Below are 18,216 nucleotides of genomic sequence, written 5' to 3' on the forward strand. Positions count from 1 at the left end.
AATGAAACTTGATGGCTATTGTGAATGAAAGCATGGTGATGCGAGTGTCCATTCGTTTAACAACAACAGCAAGCAACAAGATCAACAACATCAGCAACAGCAACAACACTCCATATCACCACGATCTGCCGCCGACAATCTAGCAGCATTCCTCCAGAACTTCAACGAGTTAACACTTTCATTGCGTGACATGCGTTTTTAAATACAAATTGTGGTTCTTCCGCGATTGATCAACTTTTGCGGGAAGACCGAGTTCAAGGCCATCCTCACTTTTTGGCGGATTGCTTTCGAACTCCACCACGAAGAGACTGCCGGCATTGTTGCAAGTTGTTGAACAAAATAGAGGCGTCGTAGTGATCCTTCAGACGGACGAGGAGAACCTTGAGGGCGCCAGAGTGGCTGTCTTTGATGGCAATCTTGACATTCTTGTCCTGCACCATCTCGCACAGGCCGCAGGAAGTGGCGTCCGAGTCAAAGTCGTACAAGTGCTCCGTCAGCAGCACATTGTTAAAGTCGTCGATGAAAATGAACGAGCGGTTGGACATTTGCAGGCGAATGTTGCCAGTGCCGACTGCCTTCCACTCTGAGCTGATCAGCTCAAAGACCTTCACGCGCAGCTCGGGGTTGACGACAGTCTTGGTGTCGACAATGTTGTCAGACACGCGGTTTTCAAGCTCTGCGAGAAAAAAAAGTCAAGTTCAATAACCAACATAACAATGGATGAGAAACGGGGTGGAACGAGCGTGCATGACACAACGAGTCCCATTTTTGTTTCGCTTACTGGTGACGTTTTCTTTTTCGGCTTGTTGGAGCTGAATACCATCGCGCAAAGTTGCAATAGCGAGCAGAAATGTGGGAGCAGGGCGGAGGGCGTGAATACAGACAAAAACTGAACGCATTCATTCACCAACCAAAAACGCGAGCGGTCAGGACCACATACCTTTTGGTCGCTCAGCAGCGCCACAAACTCCTTCATCTTGAAGTCTCGAGCAAGGTCCAGCGCTGTTTTGCCAGATGCATTGCGAGCCTAGTTTGAATGCAAAAAAACAAGCAGATGAGGGTTCCCAGCAGTGAGCATTCCGACGCAAGCATTTTGTTTTTTTCCTCATTCACATCGGCACACTGAGCGAAACTGCACAGACAAAGACTTGACAAAATACATACACGAATGTTGACGCCGTTTCGGATGAGCAGGCGGGCGCAGCGGTAGTAGTCTGCCGAGTTGCCATAACGTGCGCTTGAATCGACGCCTACACCGAAAACGCAAAATCAAGTTGAGTTTGACGACATTCATTGCATTCAGCCAACAGCGCACAACGACCGAGGTGTAAAATCGCCGTTTCGTTGAATGCGTTCCCTTCCTTCGATCGACGACTGATGCGAACGAGACACGCAAGAATTGAAAAGCAGCCTAAAAAAAAAAAAAAAAAAAAAAAAAAATCAACTGTTTCAAACGGTTTTGAAACAAATTCAAAAAAAAAAAAAAAAAAGAACCGCCATTTCGCTCTCGTTCCATGTTTCTGTTCCGCATGCGAATCACACGCTTGTTGGAACGACCTGTTGCAATTCAGACGCATGGACGTGTGTGGGGCATCCGTGCGCCTGGGAGTTGGGGGGGGGGGAAACAGTCGAAAGCAAGGGAGCTCGCGTCTTACAGATGTGAAGCGCCGAGTTGCCTTCCTTGTCGCAGCTCTCAATCGACGTCGGATGACGCAGGAGAATCTCCTGCAGGCGCGATGCATTGTCCTCGCTGGCGGCCTTCAAAATGCGTCGGGACACAATCTTGGTGCGGTTGCGGAGTGGCACGGCGTCCGCAATCTTGGTGGCGACAGCTCGCAGGCGACCCATTTGTGTAAGTGTTGTTTGCTAGCTTTTTGGTTTGAATGAAAAAGTAAAGACTGCGGTACGTCATTTGGTTTTACAGTGTGAATGAACAGTGGTATTTGAGTATCCGAATTCAAGTTTGTGGCAACGCGAACGAAGGCACTGTATCACGGCGGCCGTTTCAGCAATGTGCAGCACAATCAAGCCTCGATCCTTCCCGAACCTCTTCATCCCCGTCCCATGCTCCAGTGGCTTCACCTCAGAGTGAATTCTCAACGGGAGCCAGCCAATGCTCCAACCTATGGAGCTTTGTGTTCAGATGGGCAATGCTTTGCTCAGTCTTCTATTCCATCTATTTATTCACTTTCTTTCGTCCTTCTCGTCTCGTCTCGTCTCAAATCCAATCACTTCACTTTGCTTTGGTTTTGATTCGTTTTTTTCCTGTGCTGTTCGACCGCCATGTCCGCCATCCCCGGCCTTGTGACGATTAGTCGTGATCGTGTACGTCGACCGCACCTTTTTGACCCATCTCAGCGGACAAGCAAGCTTTCTGTTCCATCCGCAGCGCTCTGTCGTGTGTCGCTCTTCCAGTTAACTGGGCTGCTGGGATGCCAGCACGAACTTGACTCGGTAGTCATCAGCACTCAGAGAGAGAGAGAAAGAGAGAGAGAGAGAGAAGGGGGCGCGCGCAATCACAACGCGAAAACCCATTGTTGTTGATCCATCTTCGACCGCCTGCTGCTGTGATTGGCACTCGCGTGTGGCGTTGCTCTCAGCCACACATGTGTGCTTGTGTCTGCTGCCGCACGGGGGGGGGGAAGGCTGAACGGCCAGCCCATCTGTCTCCAGTGAGAGGGCCTTTTTTTTTTTTTTTTTTTTTTGTTTGTCTGTTTGTTTTTCTTGGTTGTTGTCAAGTCAATGTTCGATTCATAGGAAGGTCGGTCGCGGGCTTCTCTGTCATTGTTCGGCTCTGTCTTGCAATAGATCTGTCGAGATACCTGTCACGTCTTTCTGCTTTTGCTCACACACGCTGTCTGGGTGCATCGATGATCCAATTGAGCCTGTTGTGCTGCGAATCAATCTCACCCTCCCTGCTTCCTCCCATCCGCTTGATTCCACCCAAATCAGGTTCAAGCGCTCTTGAACACATACATCCAGTATGACGGCGCCTTCCTTGTTCGACCCAGCCAGAGCAATCCTGGAGCATACTCGATCGGTGTCATGTAAGCCAACGACCTGGGTCGGTTGAACATGTTTTGTCCAGACTTACTGGCCTCTCTTGTGACTGCTACTTTGCTGCTGCTGCTGCTGCTGCTGCTGCTGGTGTTGATCGCCTCCTTTGCCAGCTCGAAGGGCGCCATCAAGCACTTTAAGATTCATGTTGACGATTCCAACCAAGTGTACATTGCCAAGAAAAAGTTTTCGTCCGTGTCCGAGCTCGTGATTCACTACATGCAGCACCCCATTCGCACAAACAAGTCGGACGACCCCGTCATTCTGAGGCTGCCAATCTCGACCGATCACGCGAGCGCCAACCGCAACGCCCTGCTTGTCCAGCAAACCACTGCGGCCCGAGAGCGCCCGATTGCCGCCGAACCACAACACATCAACAAGCCACCACCCGTCCCACCGCCGGTGCACCGACCCGCTTCGAGCAAACCACCACCCATCCCACCGCCGGTGCACCGACCCTCTTCGAGCAGTTCGAACGATGGCGGCACGATGCGCCTCTCTGGCGGCATTGCACCCCCCAGGACCCCTCTGGAACAGCCTCAGCAAACCACAACCGCTCCGCCAATCATTCCGCGAGTGTCGTTGCAAGTTCTGTCGCAAGCAACAGCGCAGTTTTCAGAGGCCAAGCGCATTGGTGGAGGAGGATTTGGCAGCGTCTACTCTGGCGTCTGGAATCGGCATCAAGTTGCAGTCAAACGCATGGCAGCAGATTCGATGCAAGGCGTCGCTCAGTTCGAGGCCGAGCTCAACGCCCTCTCTCGTTTCCGTCACCCGAATATCGTCACCATCATGTGCTATGCCCAGGAAGGCAACGAGCGTTGCTTGGTGTACGAGCTGATGGCCAACGGTTCTGTTCGCGACCGTCTCGATCGCAAGGAGGGAACGCTCGCATTGAGTTGGCAGCAACGCCGAACCATTGCGACCGATATTGCAAACGCCATGCACTTTGTCCAGACTGCGATTCCGCGGCAGCCGCTGTTCCACTTGGACCTCAAGACGGATAATGTGCTGCTGGATGCTGATTTTCATGCCAAAGTCGCGGATTTTGGGCTGACGCGCTCTGTGCCAGCTCAAGTGGATGCGCACAGCTACATTCGTACGCAGACCGTTCAAGGAACCCTTCAATACATCTGCCCACAGTATCGCGACGAAGGCAAGGTCTCCATCAAAACGGATGTCTACTCGTATGGCATGATTCTGCTTGAGCTCGTTACTGGACAGCAGCCCAGCATTGACTTGATGGCCAGCGTTCGACACCAGCTCAAAAGAAATCGTAAAATCGATGCGGTGCTTGACAAGGCGATCGACTGGAGCATTCCAGATAAGGAAGCGGCTCAAGCCCTGGCGGAGCTTGCGGAAGATTGCCTCGAGCAAGCACGAGTCTATCGACCGTCGTTCGAAGATATCCTGCACCGATTGTCGGGGGGCGGAGCTGGAGCAAACGAGGAGGAGGCTGAGGAGGCTGTCGCCGGCAGCCAACGTGAGTGCTTGGTCTGTTTCAGCGCCCCGACGAATGCCCAATTGATGCCATGCTACCACGCATGTGTCTGCGTTGCGTGTGCTCAATGGATGATACAGCGTCAAGACAAGTGCATGATTTGCCGAGTCCTTTCGACCTCGTATCGAGAAGGCACATTTACTGAGACTTTTGTTCGCTGAGTTGCTCTGTCGGATGACACTGCGAGAGTACGGCGACTCGAGCCTTCAATATTAATAAAACATCGACGGCTCCCGGCACTTTTTCTGGGTTTGTCCCCTGAATAGGACGACGTAAGTGTGAAAAATGTATGCCTGTGAATTCAATATGCAAGCGATTGGCTCCCAGACGGCTTAATACCATCGCTCTCTCTTGTCCATGCGTGCCAAATCCCGCATCGAACTTGAGGTACCAGCTCTTTCTCATCCAGTCCCATTGTTTCGCACCTCGTCGTCGCCCAACCCAACTCTCCCTCCTTCAACACGGAATGCACACAATAAAACGTGAACAAGAATGCACCATTGGTGTTTTTGCAAACCCAAAAATTGACGTTTATTCGACTTGCTCGGCCGAATCAGCGGGTGCTTCGTCGCCCTCGCCTTCGTCGTCTCCCTCGTCATCGCCAAAGTCCTAATCACACAACGCGGCAAGCAAAAGAAACAAACAAAGGGGGAGTGAGTTTCTGTTTGACGTGTGCACCAACAACAACAACGACAACAAAACCAACAATCAACCAAACGTACAGGCATGCCACCGCCCATGCCGCCCATGCCGCCCATGCCGCTCATCAGGCTCGACATGTCCATGCCGCCCATGCCGCCCATGCCGCCCATGCCGCTCATCAGGCTGGACATGTCCATACCGCCCATGCCGCCCATGCCGCCCATGTCGCCCATGCCCATGTCGTCGTTCTCGTCGGCTTCGTCCTCGTCCTTCCACTTGTCAAAGTCGACCTTGAGGTAGTGAGCCTTGCCGGCCGTCTTGAGCAGGCGGGGCCAGTAAGGGCCCTCCTCCTTGCGGATGAGGAAGATGGTAATCTCGTGGCCGCCGACGTGGAAGCGCGATTGTGCGGGGTCAATCTCGCCATAGAGCTCGATGGCGACCTTGTAGTGCTTGCTCGGGCTGCCGGCAACCGTGTCGATCGACACCTTGGTGGGCTCGATCGTGACGGCGTCCTTTGTAGCGTCGGCAATCGACACGCGCAGCAGAATCTTGTCGCGGCGCTGGGCCCACTGGACGGTCGGAAGCAATCTGTGTGAGGGAGCGGGGTGAGAATGCGTTTGTGTGCCGTCTCCCATCGTCGTCATCACCACCATGATTATAGTATAATCGTCATCGTCACCACGATCATCATCATCATCATCATCATCATCATCCTGGTCGTCGCTGTCGCTGTCCCTTGTTCAAAAAGCGAAAGATCGCTGTCATTTTTTTGAAGCGCTTCCAACGCATCGTAGGACTGTGTGTTGGACGGTCGCGTTCTCCCCCCCCCCCACAAAAGACACACTTGCCGTGACACCAACCGATGACGCTCCTCTTGGATGGTGGGTGGTCGTGGCTGGATCCAGTTGGGGATTTGGGGTTTTGAAGCGAATCAGCGCGGGAAGCAGCTCGCCGAGACAAGCACAGCAAGTCGTTTCGCTTGGAGCTGTGTGTGTGTGCTTGGAGCGCGTCACTGCGCAGCCCTCGGCGTTGTGCTCACACTTCACAGCGCTGACAATGTTGAGGAAGGTGATCACCGCACACCACACCATTCACAATGCATTGAGCATTGCCTTGTTGGTTTTCTGGAACTTTCCAATGCAAATTTCCATGTGCTTTTTTTTTTTTTTTTTTTTTTTTTGTCAGTGTTCTGCATTGCACTTTGACTCTTTCTCGCTCTCCCGCTCTCTCTCTCTCTCGCTCTCTCTCTCTCTCTCTCTCTCTCTCTCTCTCTCTCTCTCTCTCTCTCTCTCTCTCTCTCTCTCTCTCTCTCTTCCTCATTGTTCGTTCTGATGCGGAATGACACGACGGTCGACTTTGGATGATCTTTTCCCCCAAAAAAGGCGCGATCGTCAGAGCAAGACTTACGTGGTCATTGTCTGTGTATGAAAATGAGATGAAAAGTGACTGAGCTGAGCGGCTGAGAAAGTCACTGCAAACGACTCGATGAATGGATTATGAATACAAAGCACAACAGCAGCAGCAGCAGCAGCAGAAAATCCTTAGTGAAAGACTGTTCTAACATGAAGAACGCCAAAAACCAACCGGAAACCAGCCCTCGGTTTGGAGCGATTTTCGCCCACTCTGGTGGCCCTAGGCATGCAGTACACATGGCACTGATCACATAGCGTGTTGTGGCGGCGCTGGATGGGGCACATAGTGGTCAAGGGGACATGGCAAAGCCTTTCCTTTGATCGAATCCTCTTCTAAGACCTACCCAAATGCTCAGAGATCGTTCTTACAAAGATGCACTACCAACTACTGTTGGCTCACTCAATTTTTACCTTTTATTCTTCTCGATTGCATTTACCAAGTCACACCATGCAACATGTTGCACTGTTGTATGGTTCGCAGGTGAGCCGTCAATCCAATGCATCCAGCGATCCGCTTCTCACATTTCTCACGTTAACCTTGTTTCCAAATCGTCTCAACTACTCCTACTCCCACTACTACTACTACTACTGCGATGAACAGACGGGCACTGCGCAGGAAGTCGCAGAGCGCATCGCACGCGACGCACGACGCCAACGCCTGTTCACCAACGCGACGACGACGCTGACGCTCGCATCGATGGACGAGTACGACTTCATCCACAGGCTGCCTGAAGCGTCCTGCGCCGTGTTTGTCTGCGCGACCACTGGCCAAGGGACCAACCCGGACTCGATGCGGCGGTTTTGGCGCTTCCTGTGCCGCAGAGCCCTGCCCGCCGACTGCCTTGCGCGATTGCGGTTTGCCGTGCTTGGACTGGGCGACTCGTCCTATGTCAAGTTCAACTTTGCAGCGAAAAAGCTGCATCGCCGGCTTGTCCAACTTGGCGCGCAACCGCTGCTCGATGTCGCGCTCGCCGATGACCAGGACGCGTACGGTGTCGACTCAACCCTCGAGCAGTGGCTGACGTCCCTGTGGCCGCTGATTGAAAAGATTGCACCCAAGCCGCCGAACGTGGATGTCGTTCCGCCGTTTGTCCTGTATGTCTCCGTGATTTTGGTTTTGGTTTTGTTTTCGATTAGTGTGTTTTGCAGTTTGCGTTTGACCGTGTCCATGCTGGCTAAGCGTGTGCTCGCATGGAGCTGATGGAATCTCTGACGTGTTGCAACAACTTTCATCCGTCGCGAATGCAGGCCTCCAAGCAGAGCTGCGACCATCTTTTTGAATCGCGAAACGCGGCAGCTCGATCCGTCCCTGAATTCGCCGTCTGCACCAGCCCTGCTTCATCTGCAACAGCAACGGTCGTACTATGAAACAGCCTCGGATGAAGCGATTTTGCGGCTGGCAGAGAATGCGTTGCAGACGACAGATCGCGCCAGCGAACGAGCGACAGGCGGCATTTCCGTGACCGTCCGCGAGAATGCTCGATTGACTGCGGCGGGGCATTTTCAAGATGTTCGCAGCATTGTATTTGACACCCAAGAGCAAAGCACGTTGCCAGAGTAAGACTTGCGACACAGTCAGCAGCTGGAGTTGTGCGGCGTCGTCGTGAAACTCATGCTTTTTGGTGCGCTGGCTCAACTTTTAGCTACACTCCTGGAGACGTGCTTTATTTACAACCACACAACACACCTGAGAATGCCGAGCTGGTGGCAGACATGATGGGATGGTCGCTCGATGACACGTTTGTCGCAGTTCCATCGGGCATGGGTAACGAAGCGTTTGTGAATTGCATCTGTAATTCCTTGGGAGCTGCGTCGCTCTCACTCCCTTGTGTTTCTTGAATTCTAGACCACGGATCACCCTTTATCAGCAATCTTCCCAGGCCGTGCTCTGTTCGAGACTTGCTGACAAAGTATCTCGACATTGCAAGCGTCCCAAGGCGGTACTTTTTCGAAGTTTTATCTTATTTTGCCATGGATATCCGAGAGCGCGACAAATTGCGAGAGTTTGCCTCAATGGAAGGCCAGGTAAGGGGGCGCGTTTGCTTTTTTTCATGACATTTTTTGTTTTCGCTTTTTTGCATTTTCGCGCCCTTCCACCAGCCCCACCCAACGCAAAATCTCCTTTCTCACATCCAGCCACTACTTTCATCTTGCCACAGGAGGAGCGGTATTCGTACTGCAACCGCGTTCGACGAACCAGTGTCGAAACTCTGCGAGACTTTCCTTCAGTGCACCGTCAAGTTCCGTTTGCGTACCTCTTTGAATTGTTCGCCCCAATTCGACCTCGAGCCTTTTCACTTTCTTCGTCCCAAGCAGCTCACGCACGTTCACTCCACATTTGCATGGCTGTCGTCAACTACAAGACCAAGCTTTCCGAGCCAAGGCGCGGCCTATGCTCGAACTGGGCAGCCGAACTACCACCACAGACCACGCTCTTGCTCTCACTAGGCCGTGGCACCATGACGTTGCCTGAAGACCCGCGCACGCCGATCGTGATGATCGGTCCTGGAACAGGCGTGGCTCCCTTCCGGTCATTCGTGACGCACCGTGTCTCCACCAACGCCCCTGGACGCAACCTGCTCTTTTTCGGCTCGAGGAACGCGGCCGGCGACTTTCTTTACCGCGACGAGTGGCAGAGCCTGGTGGCAGCTGGCAAAATCGAGCTCTTTACCGCCTTCTCACGCGACCAGGACGCCAAGTACTACGTCCAACACCGAATGCTGGAGGAGGATGCGAGCGCAGCCATCTGGAGCGCTCTGAGCGACGGCGGTGTGATTTACATTTCCGGATCGGCGCAACAAATGCCGCAAGATGTCCGAGCGGCGTTGCAACAAATCGTCGTTGCCCAAACAGGCCAAAGCGAGGCCGATGCCGAGGCGTATCTTGCGCAATTGGAGCGCGTCAATCGTTTGCAAGTGGAGACCTGGTCCTGAGTGGTGGGAAGCAGCGGTCGGATTTATTATTTTTAATACACTTTCCCTCCCTCCATCTCCCCTCCATTGCTCTCAAGATGGCTTCATGCTGCAAACCGAGAGCCGTCTATGTTTGCTATCCGATCGTCGATCACCCGTTGTGCGTTGACTTTGTGAAAGTGCCGTTTGACAATCTCAACCGTCAACCTCCTATTTCCATGCAGTACCGACCCCGACATTATATATCCCCTTTTATTACAAATGTGCGTTGCGTGTGCAGCGAGCTAGCTCAGTCTTCTGAATGCCGAAAGAGCCCAGCGCTCGTAGCGATCCCGACACCAACCACCCTTACAAGGAGTAAAGAAAACGCGCGCACCACCAACCACCAACCACCACCTTCCAACTTGGCCCTTCTCTTGCCTTCCAATCTGTTTATTTTGGTTCAAGGGGAAGTCGGGGTTGAGGGTTGAGGGTTGGGGTTGGGGGTTCAATGCAATTCCTATACAAAACCGTCCTACTGCAACGACTATCACTACTACGGACACTCACCCACTCACTCACTCGCTATACTGTTGACTGTGGCTCTTTTGACCCTTGCGCATTGACTTTTGGTACGGGGGGGGGCTTCAGATCCAAGGCGCCCGCCAAACCAGTCGCATTGCCAGACGGTTGGGAGATTCGCCACTCTGCAACCAAGAAGCGCGCGTACTACTTCCACGTTCCGACACAGAAGAGCCAGTGGGAGCCACCAGCACTCAACAGCAACGCCGAGGACGAGAGCGAGAGCAACGACGCAAGCAACAGCAGCACAATGGTATGAAGAAACGCCGCAGACGTAATGGAAAGCCCCATAGTCCCATAGTAGAACGAACATCCATTTCAAAATGGAACAGACTCCAAAAGAGCTCAAAACGAGCATTGCGCTGCAATTCGCGGATCATGATGTGGATGGATGTACTCACTGAATCGTTCTGATCGTTGGATCGGGGTTTTGTTGCTTTCTGACCGTCTAGTCCCAAGTCCGCGCATCGCACATTCTCGCCAAGCACAAGGATTCGCGCCGTCCCAGCTCGTGGAAGACGCAGAACATTACTCGCAGCCGCGATGAGGCCCTCGCCATGATCCAACGTGAGTCTTATGGTTGTTGCACTTTTTTTTTTTTTATTGTTGAACGAGTCTGACTTTTTTTGTTTGCGTGTACATCTGTGTGTGTGTGCGTAGAGTGGCGCGCGCAAATCGTCAACAAGGAAAAGACCTTTGCCGACATTGCCAAGGTCGAGAGCGACTGCAGCTCGGCCAAGAGCGGCGGCGATTTGGGCTTTTTCGGTCCTGGCCAGATGCAAGGTTTGTGGCGTTGGTGCTTTGAGCACAAGGAAGTGGGCCCCTCATCCGCTCACCTTCCGTCTTTCTCTTTGTGCTGTGCGACACTTTTATGTGGATTTTACTGTGCGCCTCCTCCGCAGCTCCTTTCGAGCACGCCACGTAAGTTTTCCCTCCCAAATGTCGACGTGATTGAAATTCTCCCGCGCTCACACTCACACCTTTTGTTTCCAGGTTTGCTCTCCAGGTTGGCGAACTCAGCGAGCCCGTCTTCACCGACTCGGGTGTCCACATCATTCTGCGCACAGCGTAAAATGGTCGACCAGCATGGTTCTGTGTTTTGTATTGGCGAGTGTTTCCCGTTTCTTCTCTTTCTCTCTCTCTTTCTCTCTCTCTCTGCCTTGCTGCCATCCAACTCCAACTCCAATACAACTAGCGAAACGACTCTGCTCTCCATCTTCATGTTCATGCTCCGTTCCATACATGTATCCACTACAAAAATCCAGTCCCTTTCTTTCTCTTTTGCCAAGATTTTTCGTTGTTGGCCAATATGCTGCGCTTAGGGACGCTCATCCGACTCGCGCCTCGGCTGCAATCCGCGACCGTCGTCGTCCCACCCAACAACAACGCTGCTGCTGCTGCTGCTGTCTATGTCGCTCACAGCCCTGCACGTCGCTCCATCGCTGGCCTGGCTGAGATGCTCGACGGCAACGCGCGGCGTTCAAGCAGCAATGGTCGCGGTGCTGGCCTCGAGTCTGCGCCGTTCGGCACCGGTAGTGTTGGCGGTGGGGTTGGTGGTGGCAGTGGCATGGACGGCATGCTGCATCCCACTGCGCTCCAGTACGGTGGCTACGGTGCTGGCGGTGCGTTTGGCGGCTCCTCCTCCTCCTCGTCGTTCTCCTCTGCGACTGGCACTGGCACTGGCGCTGGCACTGGCACTGCTAAACTGGCTGGTGCTCATAATGGCGCGCTGTACTGTGATCCTGTGACGGGCGAGGTGCAGTGGCCCCAGCCGTGCTCCGTCCCACCGGAACAGCCTGGTTCGCTGTTTGGCGTCACTGGCCTCTGCACGCCAGCCGACTTTGCTACGGCCACGACGCGCACGCTGACTGAATGCGCACGCATTGTGAGCTGCATTCCGACAGTGGAAGGTCCGATGATCGTGCGGGCTATGGACGAGCTCTCGAATATAATCTGCAGCTTGTCGGATCCGTGCGAGTTCATCCGCCAAAACCACACCAACGAGACAATCCGTCAGGTGGCACAGGACACCTGCCAGACACTGCACGCATTCGTAGATCGGTACGCTGTTGAGCTGCTTGCGCGTTTTTGCGCCTGTCAACCTACTCACCTTTCCGTTTTTGTTTTTGTTTGGGGTTGCTTTCGGGTGTTCTCGCAGGCTCAATACGCATCGTGGCATCCAGATCGCCCTGGACTCGTTCATCAACGATAAGGCAACGTTTGACGCCCAAGATTACGACCTGCGGCGCACTGCCGAGCTGTTCATGAGCGACTTTGTGCTTCATGGCCTGCATTTGGTGAGGGAGGAATGGCTGGTTTATTGCGGTGCTCGTGGGAGAGAGCGCGTGCATGTGTTTCGTTTGCACTCACATGTACTACTATGCTGTGAGTTGCAGCCCGAAGGAAAAGAGCGCGACCAGGTCGTTCAGCTGAACGAGGAAATTTTGGGACAAGGTTATTTGGTACGAATCACCTTCTGCCATGTTGCCTGACGAATTCCTTTGTTTCATGCTCATTTCCCTGTGATGTGATTTTGCATCTTGGGTGTTTGTTTGACTGGGATTTGGCCGGCTTTCGATCTCAGTTTACGCGGGAAGACTCGCCGACCGAAACTTTCATCATTAACAGCAACGTGTACAACACTCTCACACCCAGCATGCGCTCGCAATGTCGAGGACGGAATGACGGAAACTACGACGCTCCACTTGCCATGGCCAGCAACTGCCCAGACCATCTTCCTGAGCCCACCCGGAAGCGCTTGTTTATTGCAGCCGCCGAAGCCCGCCCGGATCGTCTGGATGCGCTCGTAAAGATGCTGCGAGCAAGATACGACCTCGCCAAGCTCCTGGGCTACCCGTCTCACGTCCATCGCGTCGTCCGCCAAGACGCCTATTTGGAGAATCCTGGTGAGCGTGCATGTCAACGCAATGACAACTGCAGCTCTTGTTTTTTGTTTGTTTTTTTGTTTTCACTCATCATGCGTACACCAAACGGATTCTTCCGAACGTGATTGATGCCCGCAGAGGTGTTGCGAACGTTCTTGGAGCGGTTGTCGGAGCGCATTCGAGAGCCGGTGCGTCGCGACCTCGCCACGCTGAGGCGCTTGCAGGTCAATCCGTCGCAAGATATCAACCCGTGGGATTTGGCCCCTCTGGCGAATCGCTTGACTTGCGTGAACGAAGACGTGCTCGAGTACTTTTCGCTCGGAAACTGCCTCACAGCGTTGCAGGAGATTGTTCGCAATCTGTTTGATGTTGAGTTGCGATGGGTGGAGATGCAACCCGGTGAGCTGTGGGCGCCTCACGTGTACAAAATCGCCGTCTACCACGCCAAGGTAACGTCAATGCTGAGTGAGAGCTATGGTTGCGTTGGAAGATCTATTTCACTCACCTCACATTCTTTTTTTGTCTTTTTTTTCTTTTTGTCGTTATCTAGACCGAATATGTAGGCGACTTGTATCTCGATCTTTCTCGATCTTTTCAGCCGGAGAGGCAAGTCGGACAAGTCAGCCAATTACATGATCCGTGGCTCGTGTGAGCGCTTGGACGGACGGTGGTGGCCCTGTCTTGCGGCATTCACAAACCACCATCGCGCCAACCCATCCGCGTCCATCCAGCAGCATTCAAGCTGATCATGCAAGCTGATCATGCACGAGGCCGGCCATGCCATGCACGGTGAGTAGAATTGGGCTTTAGTGTTTTTTTTTTTTTTGTCGAACGAATGTCCTCTTCCTTGTTGACGCAACATCTCCTTTCCCTCCACCCCCGCCTTCCCTCCCCGCTTGCTCGCTGCAGCTCTTCTTGCCAAAACGCGCTTCCAGCACGTGTCGGGCACGCGCTCGATTCTGGAGGTGGTCGAGTTCCCGTCAACGCTGATGGAGCTCATTGCTCTCGATCCGCGCACGCTGACCCGCTTGATGCGGCACTTCCACACCGGTCAACCCATGCCGGCCTACTTGGCTGAGATGGTATCCGCCGAGTTTGGCCTTGCACCCATCGATGCAGAGCACCAGATTCTGCTGGGCCTTGGCGACCAGGCGTACCACGGCGTCGACCCGCCGACCTCCGCCGCGCAAGCGACGGACATTTGGCACCAGCTGATCGCGAAACACACGCATGCCAAGCCTGTTCCAGGAACCGCGCCTCAAATCCTCGTCCATCACCTGTTCACGTACGCAGCTCACTATTACGTGTACACTTGGTGCCACGCGTACGCCACGCTTGTCAAGCAGCGACTCTTTTCGGATGACCCGCTCAGCGCGGAGGGTGGTCGACGGGTCACCAAACTGCTCCGTGCCGGCGGAGCTCGCCAGGCGCGAGAACTCTTTGCCGAGCTGCTTGGCTACAACCCGACCATGGACGAGATGATTGACGCGTTTGTTGCCTCTCTTCATCCGCTCGACGAACGTATGGCTGGAAACGGCCACCGCATGTCGGTTGCCGCACGGCGCTGATGCAGCCTGCGTGCTGGTTGTACGTTTGCAAGGCTGTAGACGCATGTGCTTTTTTTTTCTCCGCTTCTTCTTTCAAGCGGACAAGAATGAAATAAACAATTTAAAAATGGGGCAGGTAAATGTTCAACGTGGTTATCTTTATGAAAGCAAGTAAAGAGACAGGGTCCGTCCACGGGTTTGCAAGTGGAACTGTTGTTGTTGACGTTGTTGTTGTTGTTGGGATTGCAAGAGCACCAACACGCTGCTTAGACTTTGTTTTGCATGCGGCGAGCCAACAAATCGCTGCCTGTGGCGGCAACGTTGAGTGGTGGCACGCCAGCTCCCACTTGTGGAGCCATTGCGCCCATGCCACCCAAACCACCGGCAGCAGGTTGAGCGCCGAGCAGCCCTGGCTGTCCGAGGGCGCCGGGTTGTCCAAGGGCGCCAGGCTGTCCGAGCGCTCCGGGCTGTCCGAGGGCGCCGGGTTGTCCGAGGCCACCGAGAGCAGGCCGGGGAGCTCCGAGACCGCCAAGAGCACCTGCGGCACCGAGAGCGCCTGCACCTCCAAGAGCACCTGCTCCGCCCAGGCCGCCCACCGCGCCGAGTTGGCCTGGGGGACGGTATGCGCCGAGACCACCAGCTGCGCCAAGTCCACCAAGAGCAGGAGCGCCGAGAGCGCCTGGTGGGCGAACGCCCAAACCGCCCATGCCAGGGGCTCCAATGCCAGCTGGACGAGGCGCTTGAGCCGCTGCGTGACAAGCGAGAGAAGCATCGCCCGGAAAACAAAAAGTGAGACGCAGCAAACTTGGAGCTGCAGACCAACTCCAATACACTTACGCGTATTGTAATACCGCAGAGAGCTTTCCAAGGTGAGACCACCAGAAGCAGGGATTGGCCGTTTGACTGTGCAAGAAATGGAGGACAGATGAGAACACACACACAAAACCCAAAACGGTCAAAAACATTTTGCAGTCAGGACAAAAATGGGCCAGGTACCTTGCGCCTCCTTGGCCTTCTTGCGGGCAGCAAACGGATCTCCAGCAGAATGGCTCAAAAAGAGCTCCTTTTGCTCTTGCACGGCGTCGTGGAGTTGAGCGACCTGCGCAGCCAACGCCAGGAATGTTTCGTGCTGATTACGCATGATGTCGGAAAGTGCTGCACCCGTCCAACAACAGAGTATCGATGAGATTGACGAATGCGCCAGAGTAGCAGTGAGATAAGAAAAAAATTCAAGTCACTCACCTTGCGGAGTCATTTGCTCGCGCTCGCTAATACTCGACAGATGAGCCTCGAGCTCCTCAATGTGCTGTCGGTAGTTTTGCATGCGATTTTCAAAGTTTGTGACGAGGTGGTTGAAGTAGCTGCAAGCAAGAGGGAACAAGAGAACGGGAACAAGGAGGGGGCGGTGAGGCTGGTGTTCTTTCGACAGCGACAACGGGCAATCGATGAAGACAACCAGGAGTACGTACTCTGATGCCGAGGCCATTTCGAGTTGCATGCTGGCTGGAATCGGCATTTTGAGTCGAGCAAGCGTTCGTGATGCCATTTCGGCATTTTTGAGCTCTTGGACCACGTCGCGCTTCAATCGATCAATCACGACAGTATCGCGCTCAATGGTGGTGGCGAGGACTGCAGCTTTCTGTCTCGAAAAAAAGATGATTGATCATTGAGCAGCTACGTTTCACACGTCCCCGTCCCCGACCTTCCAGAAATGAAAATCGCAATCAAACGCACCTGTTTGAGGGTTTTGCATCGGGCGGCCACATTGAGCGCTCGGGCGTTCGTGTGGTTGGCAATCTCGTTGCTGGCGCTCTTTTGAGTGGCAATGCTTTTCCTACAATGATTTGAAATGAGGCAAAAAATGAAGTTCAGATTCATCGCAAGCTTTGGAACCGGCTTTCCCAATTTTTTGTGACTTACTCGAGGTCCAAAAGCTTTCGCTTCCAATCCTCAGGGAGTTCGGAGAACTTTGTATTCATGGTGACTGTCGGGGCGCTTGACAGAGAAATGCCGAACGACTGGGGTGCGCCGGGCACGCCTCCAATCGGGCGAGCGCCAAGGCCTGCAGCACCAGGCGCACCAAGAGCACCGGGGACGGCACCGAGCGCACCAGGAGGACGCGCACCAGCGAGTCCCACACCCGGAGCACCGAGTGCGCCAGGAGCGCCAAGAGCAGCACCAGGAGCGCCGAGGGGTCGTGGAGCGCCGAGAGCGCCACCAAGACCAGGAGCTGCGCCAGCAAGACCAGGAGCCGCGCCAGCAAGGCCGGCGGGAGCAGCACCGGCGAGGCCACCCACGGCAGGAAGACCAGTCGGTCGCACGCCGAGTCCGCCAGCAAGACCGCCAGCAGCGGCGGCAGGAGCGCCGAGAGCTGTTGGGACGGCGGCTGCGCCCGGAACGGCGCCTGGGAGTGCAGCTGCTGCTCCTGGAACTGCTGCAGCGGCAGCACCTGGAACACCGAGCGCACCAGGGGGTCGTGCGGCTCCGAGAGCGCCCAGAGCTGCTGGAGGGCGCGCAGCACCGAGGCCACCGGCCGCAAGGCCACCAAGCGCGCCTGGAGCGGCAGCGGCGCCTGGAGCTGCGCCAAGACCTGCACCTAGTGCGCCAGGAGGACGCGCGGCACCAAGAGCGCCCATCGCGCCCATCGCGCCCATAGCGGGAACAGCGCCGAGGCCACCTGCAGCAGCAGCAGCGCCAGGAGCTGCGCCACCAATGCCGCCGAGGCCGGCAGGACGGGCAGCGCCAAGTCCAGCAGCAGCACCCATGCCAAGTCCAGCGCCCATGCCAAGTCCGGGGGCGGCGCCGGGAGTGGCGCCGATTGCGCCTGGCAAACCAGCAGCGCCCATCCCAGCAGCGCCCATCCCGATCTTGGGTGCTCCGAGTCCCATCGCGCCCGGCATTGCGCCCGGCATTGCACCTGGTAGTGCTCCGGGGGTAGCGCCCATCATGCCAGCGCCAGCAACAGCCTGGTGCTGCGGTGTCTGGAAGAGCTGCTGGCCGACGGCGCCTGCGTTCATGGCTCCTTGCTGGGGGTATCCCGTTGCAGCCTGCTGTGGCGTGGCATAACCGCCCATCTGCTGCTGCTGCTGCTGCTGCTGGGCAGGGGTGGCCATCGCTCCTGCGCCCATGCCCATCTGGCCTGCTTGACCCATTTGACCCATCTGGCCCATCTGCTGCTGGCCCATCTGCTGCTGCGGGCCCATCTGGCCTGCTTGGCATGCCGCCTCCCATTGGGTTCATCTGTCCCATCTGGTGTCCCATTTGGCCCATCTGACCCATCTGACCCATCTGACCCATCTGGTGGCCCATCTGACCCATCTGCTGCTGGCCCATTGGGTTGAGCTGCTGGCCGCCCATCTGGCCGCCCATCTGCTGGCCGCCCATCCCGAGCATGCCTGGCTGACCCGGAGCAGCAGCGCCCATCCCGAGGCCGCGTCCCATCCCAGCACCAAGGCCGGCGTTCATGCCGCCCATGCCAGGCTGCTGCTGCTGCTGACCATAGCCATAGCCCTGCATGATGACGATGGAAGAGTGAGAGAGAGAGCGAGGAAAAAGAGCGGGAAAAAGCAAAGAACGAAAAAAAAAAAAAAAAAAAAAAAGAGTGAGTGAGAGGGGGTACGGAATCGTAGGGCGAGTTAGTGATGCACGAGTATCCTCAAGACACGCATTGAAGCGCTACAGACTTCGTTTGAATGATCGTCT

General features: G+C 54.9%; 7 protein-coding genes across 7 annotated transcripts; 4 read left to right on the plus strand and 3 right to left on the minus strand.

Annotated features, from left to right (window-relative positions):
* Positions 1 to 31: 31 nt before the first annotated feature.
* Positions 32 to 1,903, minus strand: CAOG_01145 (hypothetical protein). The gene is made up of 5 exons (XM_004365959.2): positions 1,656 to 1,903; positions 1,165 to 1,250; positions 941 to 1,027; positions 782 to 812; positions 32 to 676 (listed from the first exon to the last, which is right to left on the minus strand). The coding sequence occupies exons 1-5, from the start codon at positions 1,846 to 1,848 to the stop codon at positions 267 to 269; spliced, it is 807 nt and encodes a 268-aa protein (XP_004366016.1). The 5' UTR covers positions 1,849 to 1,903; the 3' UTR covers positions 32 to 266.
* Positions 1,904 to 2,175: 272 nt separating this feature from the next.
* On the plus strand, positions 2,176 to 4,792 carry CAOG_01146 (serine/threonine-specific protein kinase NAK). Its single transcript, XM_004365960.2, has 3 exons — positions 2,176 to 2,325; positions 2,953 to 3,047; positions 3,171 to 4,792. Exons 1-3 carry the CDS (start codon positions 2,284 to 2,286, stop codon positions 4,714 to 4,716), a joined length of 1,683 nt encoding a protein of 560 aa, XP_004366017.1. The 5' UTR covers positions 2,176 to 2,283; the 3' UTR covers positions 4,717 to 4,792.
* Positions 4,793 to 5,086: 294 nt separating this feature from the next.
* Positions 5,087 to 6,612, minus strand: CAOG_01147 (CS domain-containing protein; the record flags this gene model as incomplete). Its single annotated transcript, XM_004365961.1, has 3 exons — positions 5,087 to 5,164; positions 5,278 to 5,785; positions 6,605 to 6,612. The coding sequence occupies 3 exons, from the start codon at positions 6,610 to 6,612 to the stop codon at positions 5,087 to 5,089; spliced, it is 594 nt and encodes a 197-aa protein (XP_004366018.1).
* A 408-nt stretch (positions 6,613 to 7,020) lies between these two features.
* Positions 7,021 to 9,603, plus strand: CAOG_01148 (NADPH-dependent FMN and FAD containing oxidoreductase). Its single transcript, XM_004365962.2, has 6 exons — positions 7,021 to 7,090; positions 7,211 to 7,704; positions 7,858 to 8,166; positions 8,253 to 8,374; positions 8,456 to 8,634; positions 8,769 to 9,603. The coding sequence occupies exons 1-6, from the start codon at positions 7,058 to 7,060 to the stop codon at positions 9,540 to 9,542; spliced, it is 1,911 nt and encodes a 636-aa protein (XP_004366019.2). The 5' UTR covers positions 7,021 to 7,057; the 3' UTR covers positions 9,543 to 9,603.
* Positions 9,604 to 9,822: 219 nt separating this feature from the next.
* CAOG_01149 (NIMA-interacting 1) lies at positions 9,823 to 11,285 on the plus strand (the record flags this gene model as incomplete). Its single annotated transcript, XM_004365963.2, has 6 exons — positions 9,823 to 9,878; positions 10,152 to 10,335; positions 10,535 to 10,649; positions 10,743 to 10,865; positions 10,985 to 11,003; positions 11,076 to 11,285. 6 exons carry the CDS (start codon positions 9,823 to 9,825, stop codon positions 11,152 to 11,154), a joined length of 576 nt encoding a protein of 191 aa, XP_004366020.1. The 3' UTR covers positions 11,155 to 11,285.
* A 106-nt stretch (positions 11,286 to 11,391) lies between these two features.
* Positions 11,392 to 14,535, plus strand: CAOG_01150 (hypothetical protein; the record flags this gene model as incomplete). Its single annotated transcript, XM_004365964.2, has 7 exons — positions 11,392 to 12,143; positions 12,241 to 12,379; positions 12,479 to 12,544; positions 12,667 to 12,988; positions 13,106 to 13,416; positions 13,531 to 13,756; positions 13,877 to 14,535. The coding sequence occupies 6 exons, from the start codon at positions 11,392 to 11,394 to the stop codon at positions 13,711 to 13,713; spliced, it is 1,773 nt and encodes a 590-aa protein (XP_004366021.2). The 3' UTR covers positions 13,714 to 13,756; positions 13,877 to 14,535.
* Positions 14,536 to 14,780: 245 nt separating this feature from the next.
* On the minus strand, positions 14,781 to 18,030 carry CAOG_01151 (hypothetical protein; the record flags this gene model as incomplete). Its single annotated transcript, XM_004365965.2, has 8 exons — positions 14,781 to 15,262; positions 15,352 to 15,417; positions 15,511 to 15,669; positions 15,757 to 15,875; positions 15,984 to 16,153; positions 16,249 to 16,348; positions 16,435 to 17,722; positions 17,790 to 18,030. The coding sequence occupies 8 exons, from the start codon at positions 18,028 to 18,030 to the stop codon at positions 14,781 to 14,783; spliced, it is 2,625 nt and encodes an 874-aa protein (XP_004366022.2).
* Between the last annotated feature and the right edge of the window lie 186 nt (positions 18,031 to 18,216).

Source organism: Capsaspora owczarzaki, assembly GCF_000151315.2.
Source record: "Capsaspora owczarzaki ATCC 30864 unplaced genomic scaffold supercont2.1, whole genome shotgun sequence".
NCBI classification, from domain to species: domain Eukaryota; class Filasterea; order Ministeriida; family Capsasporidae; genus Capsaspora; species Capsaspora owczarzaki.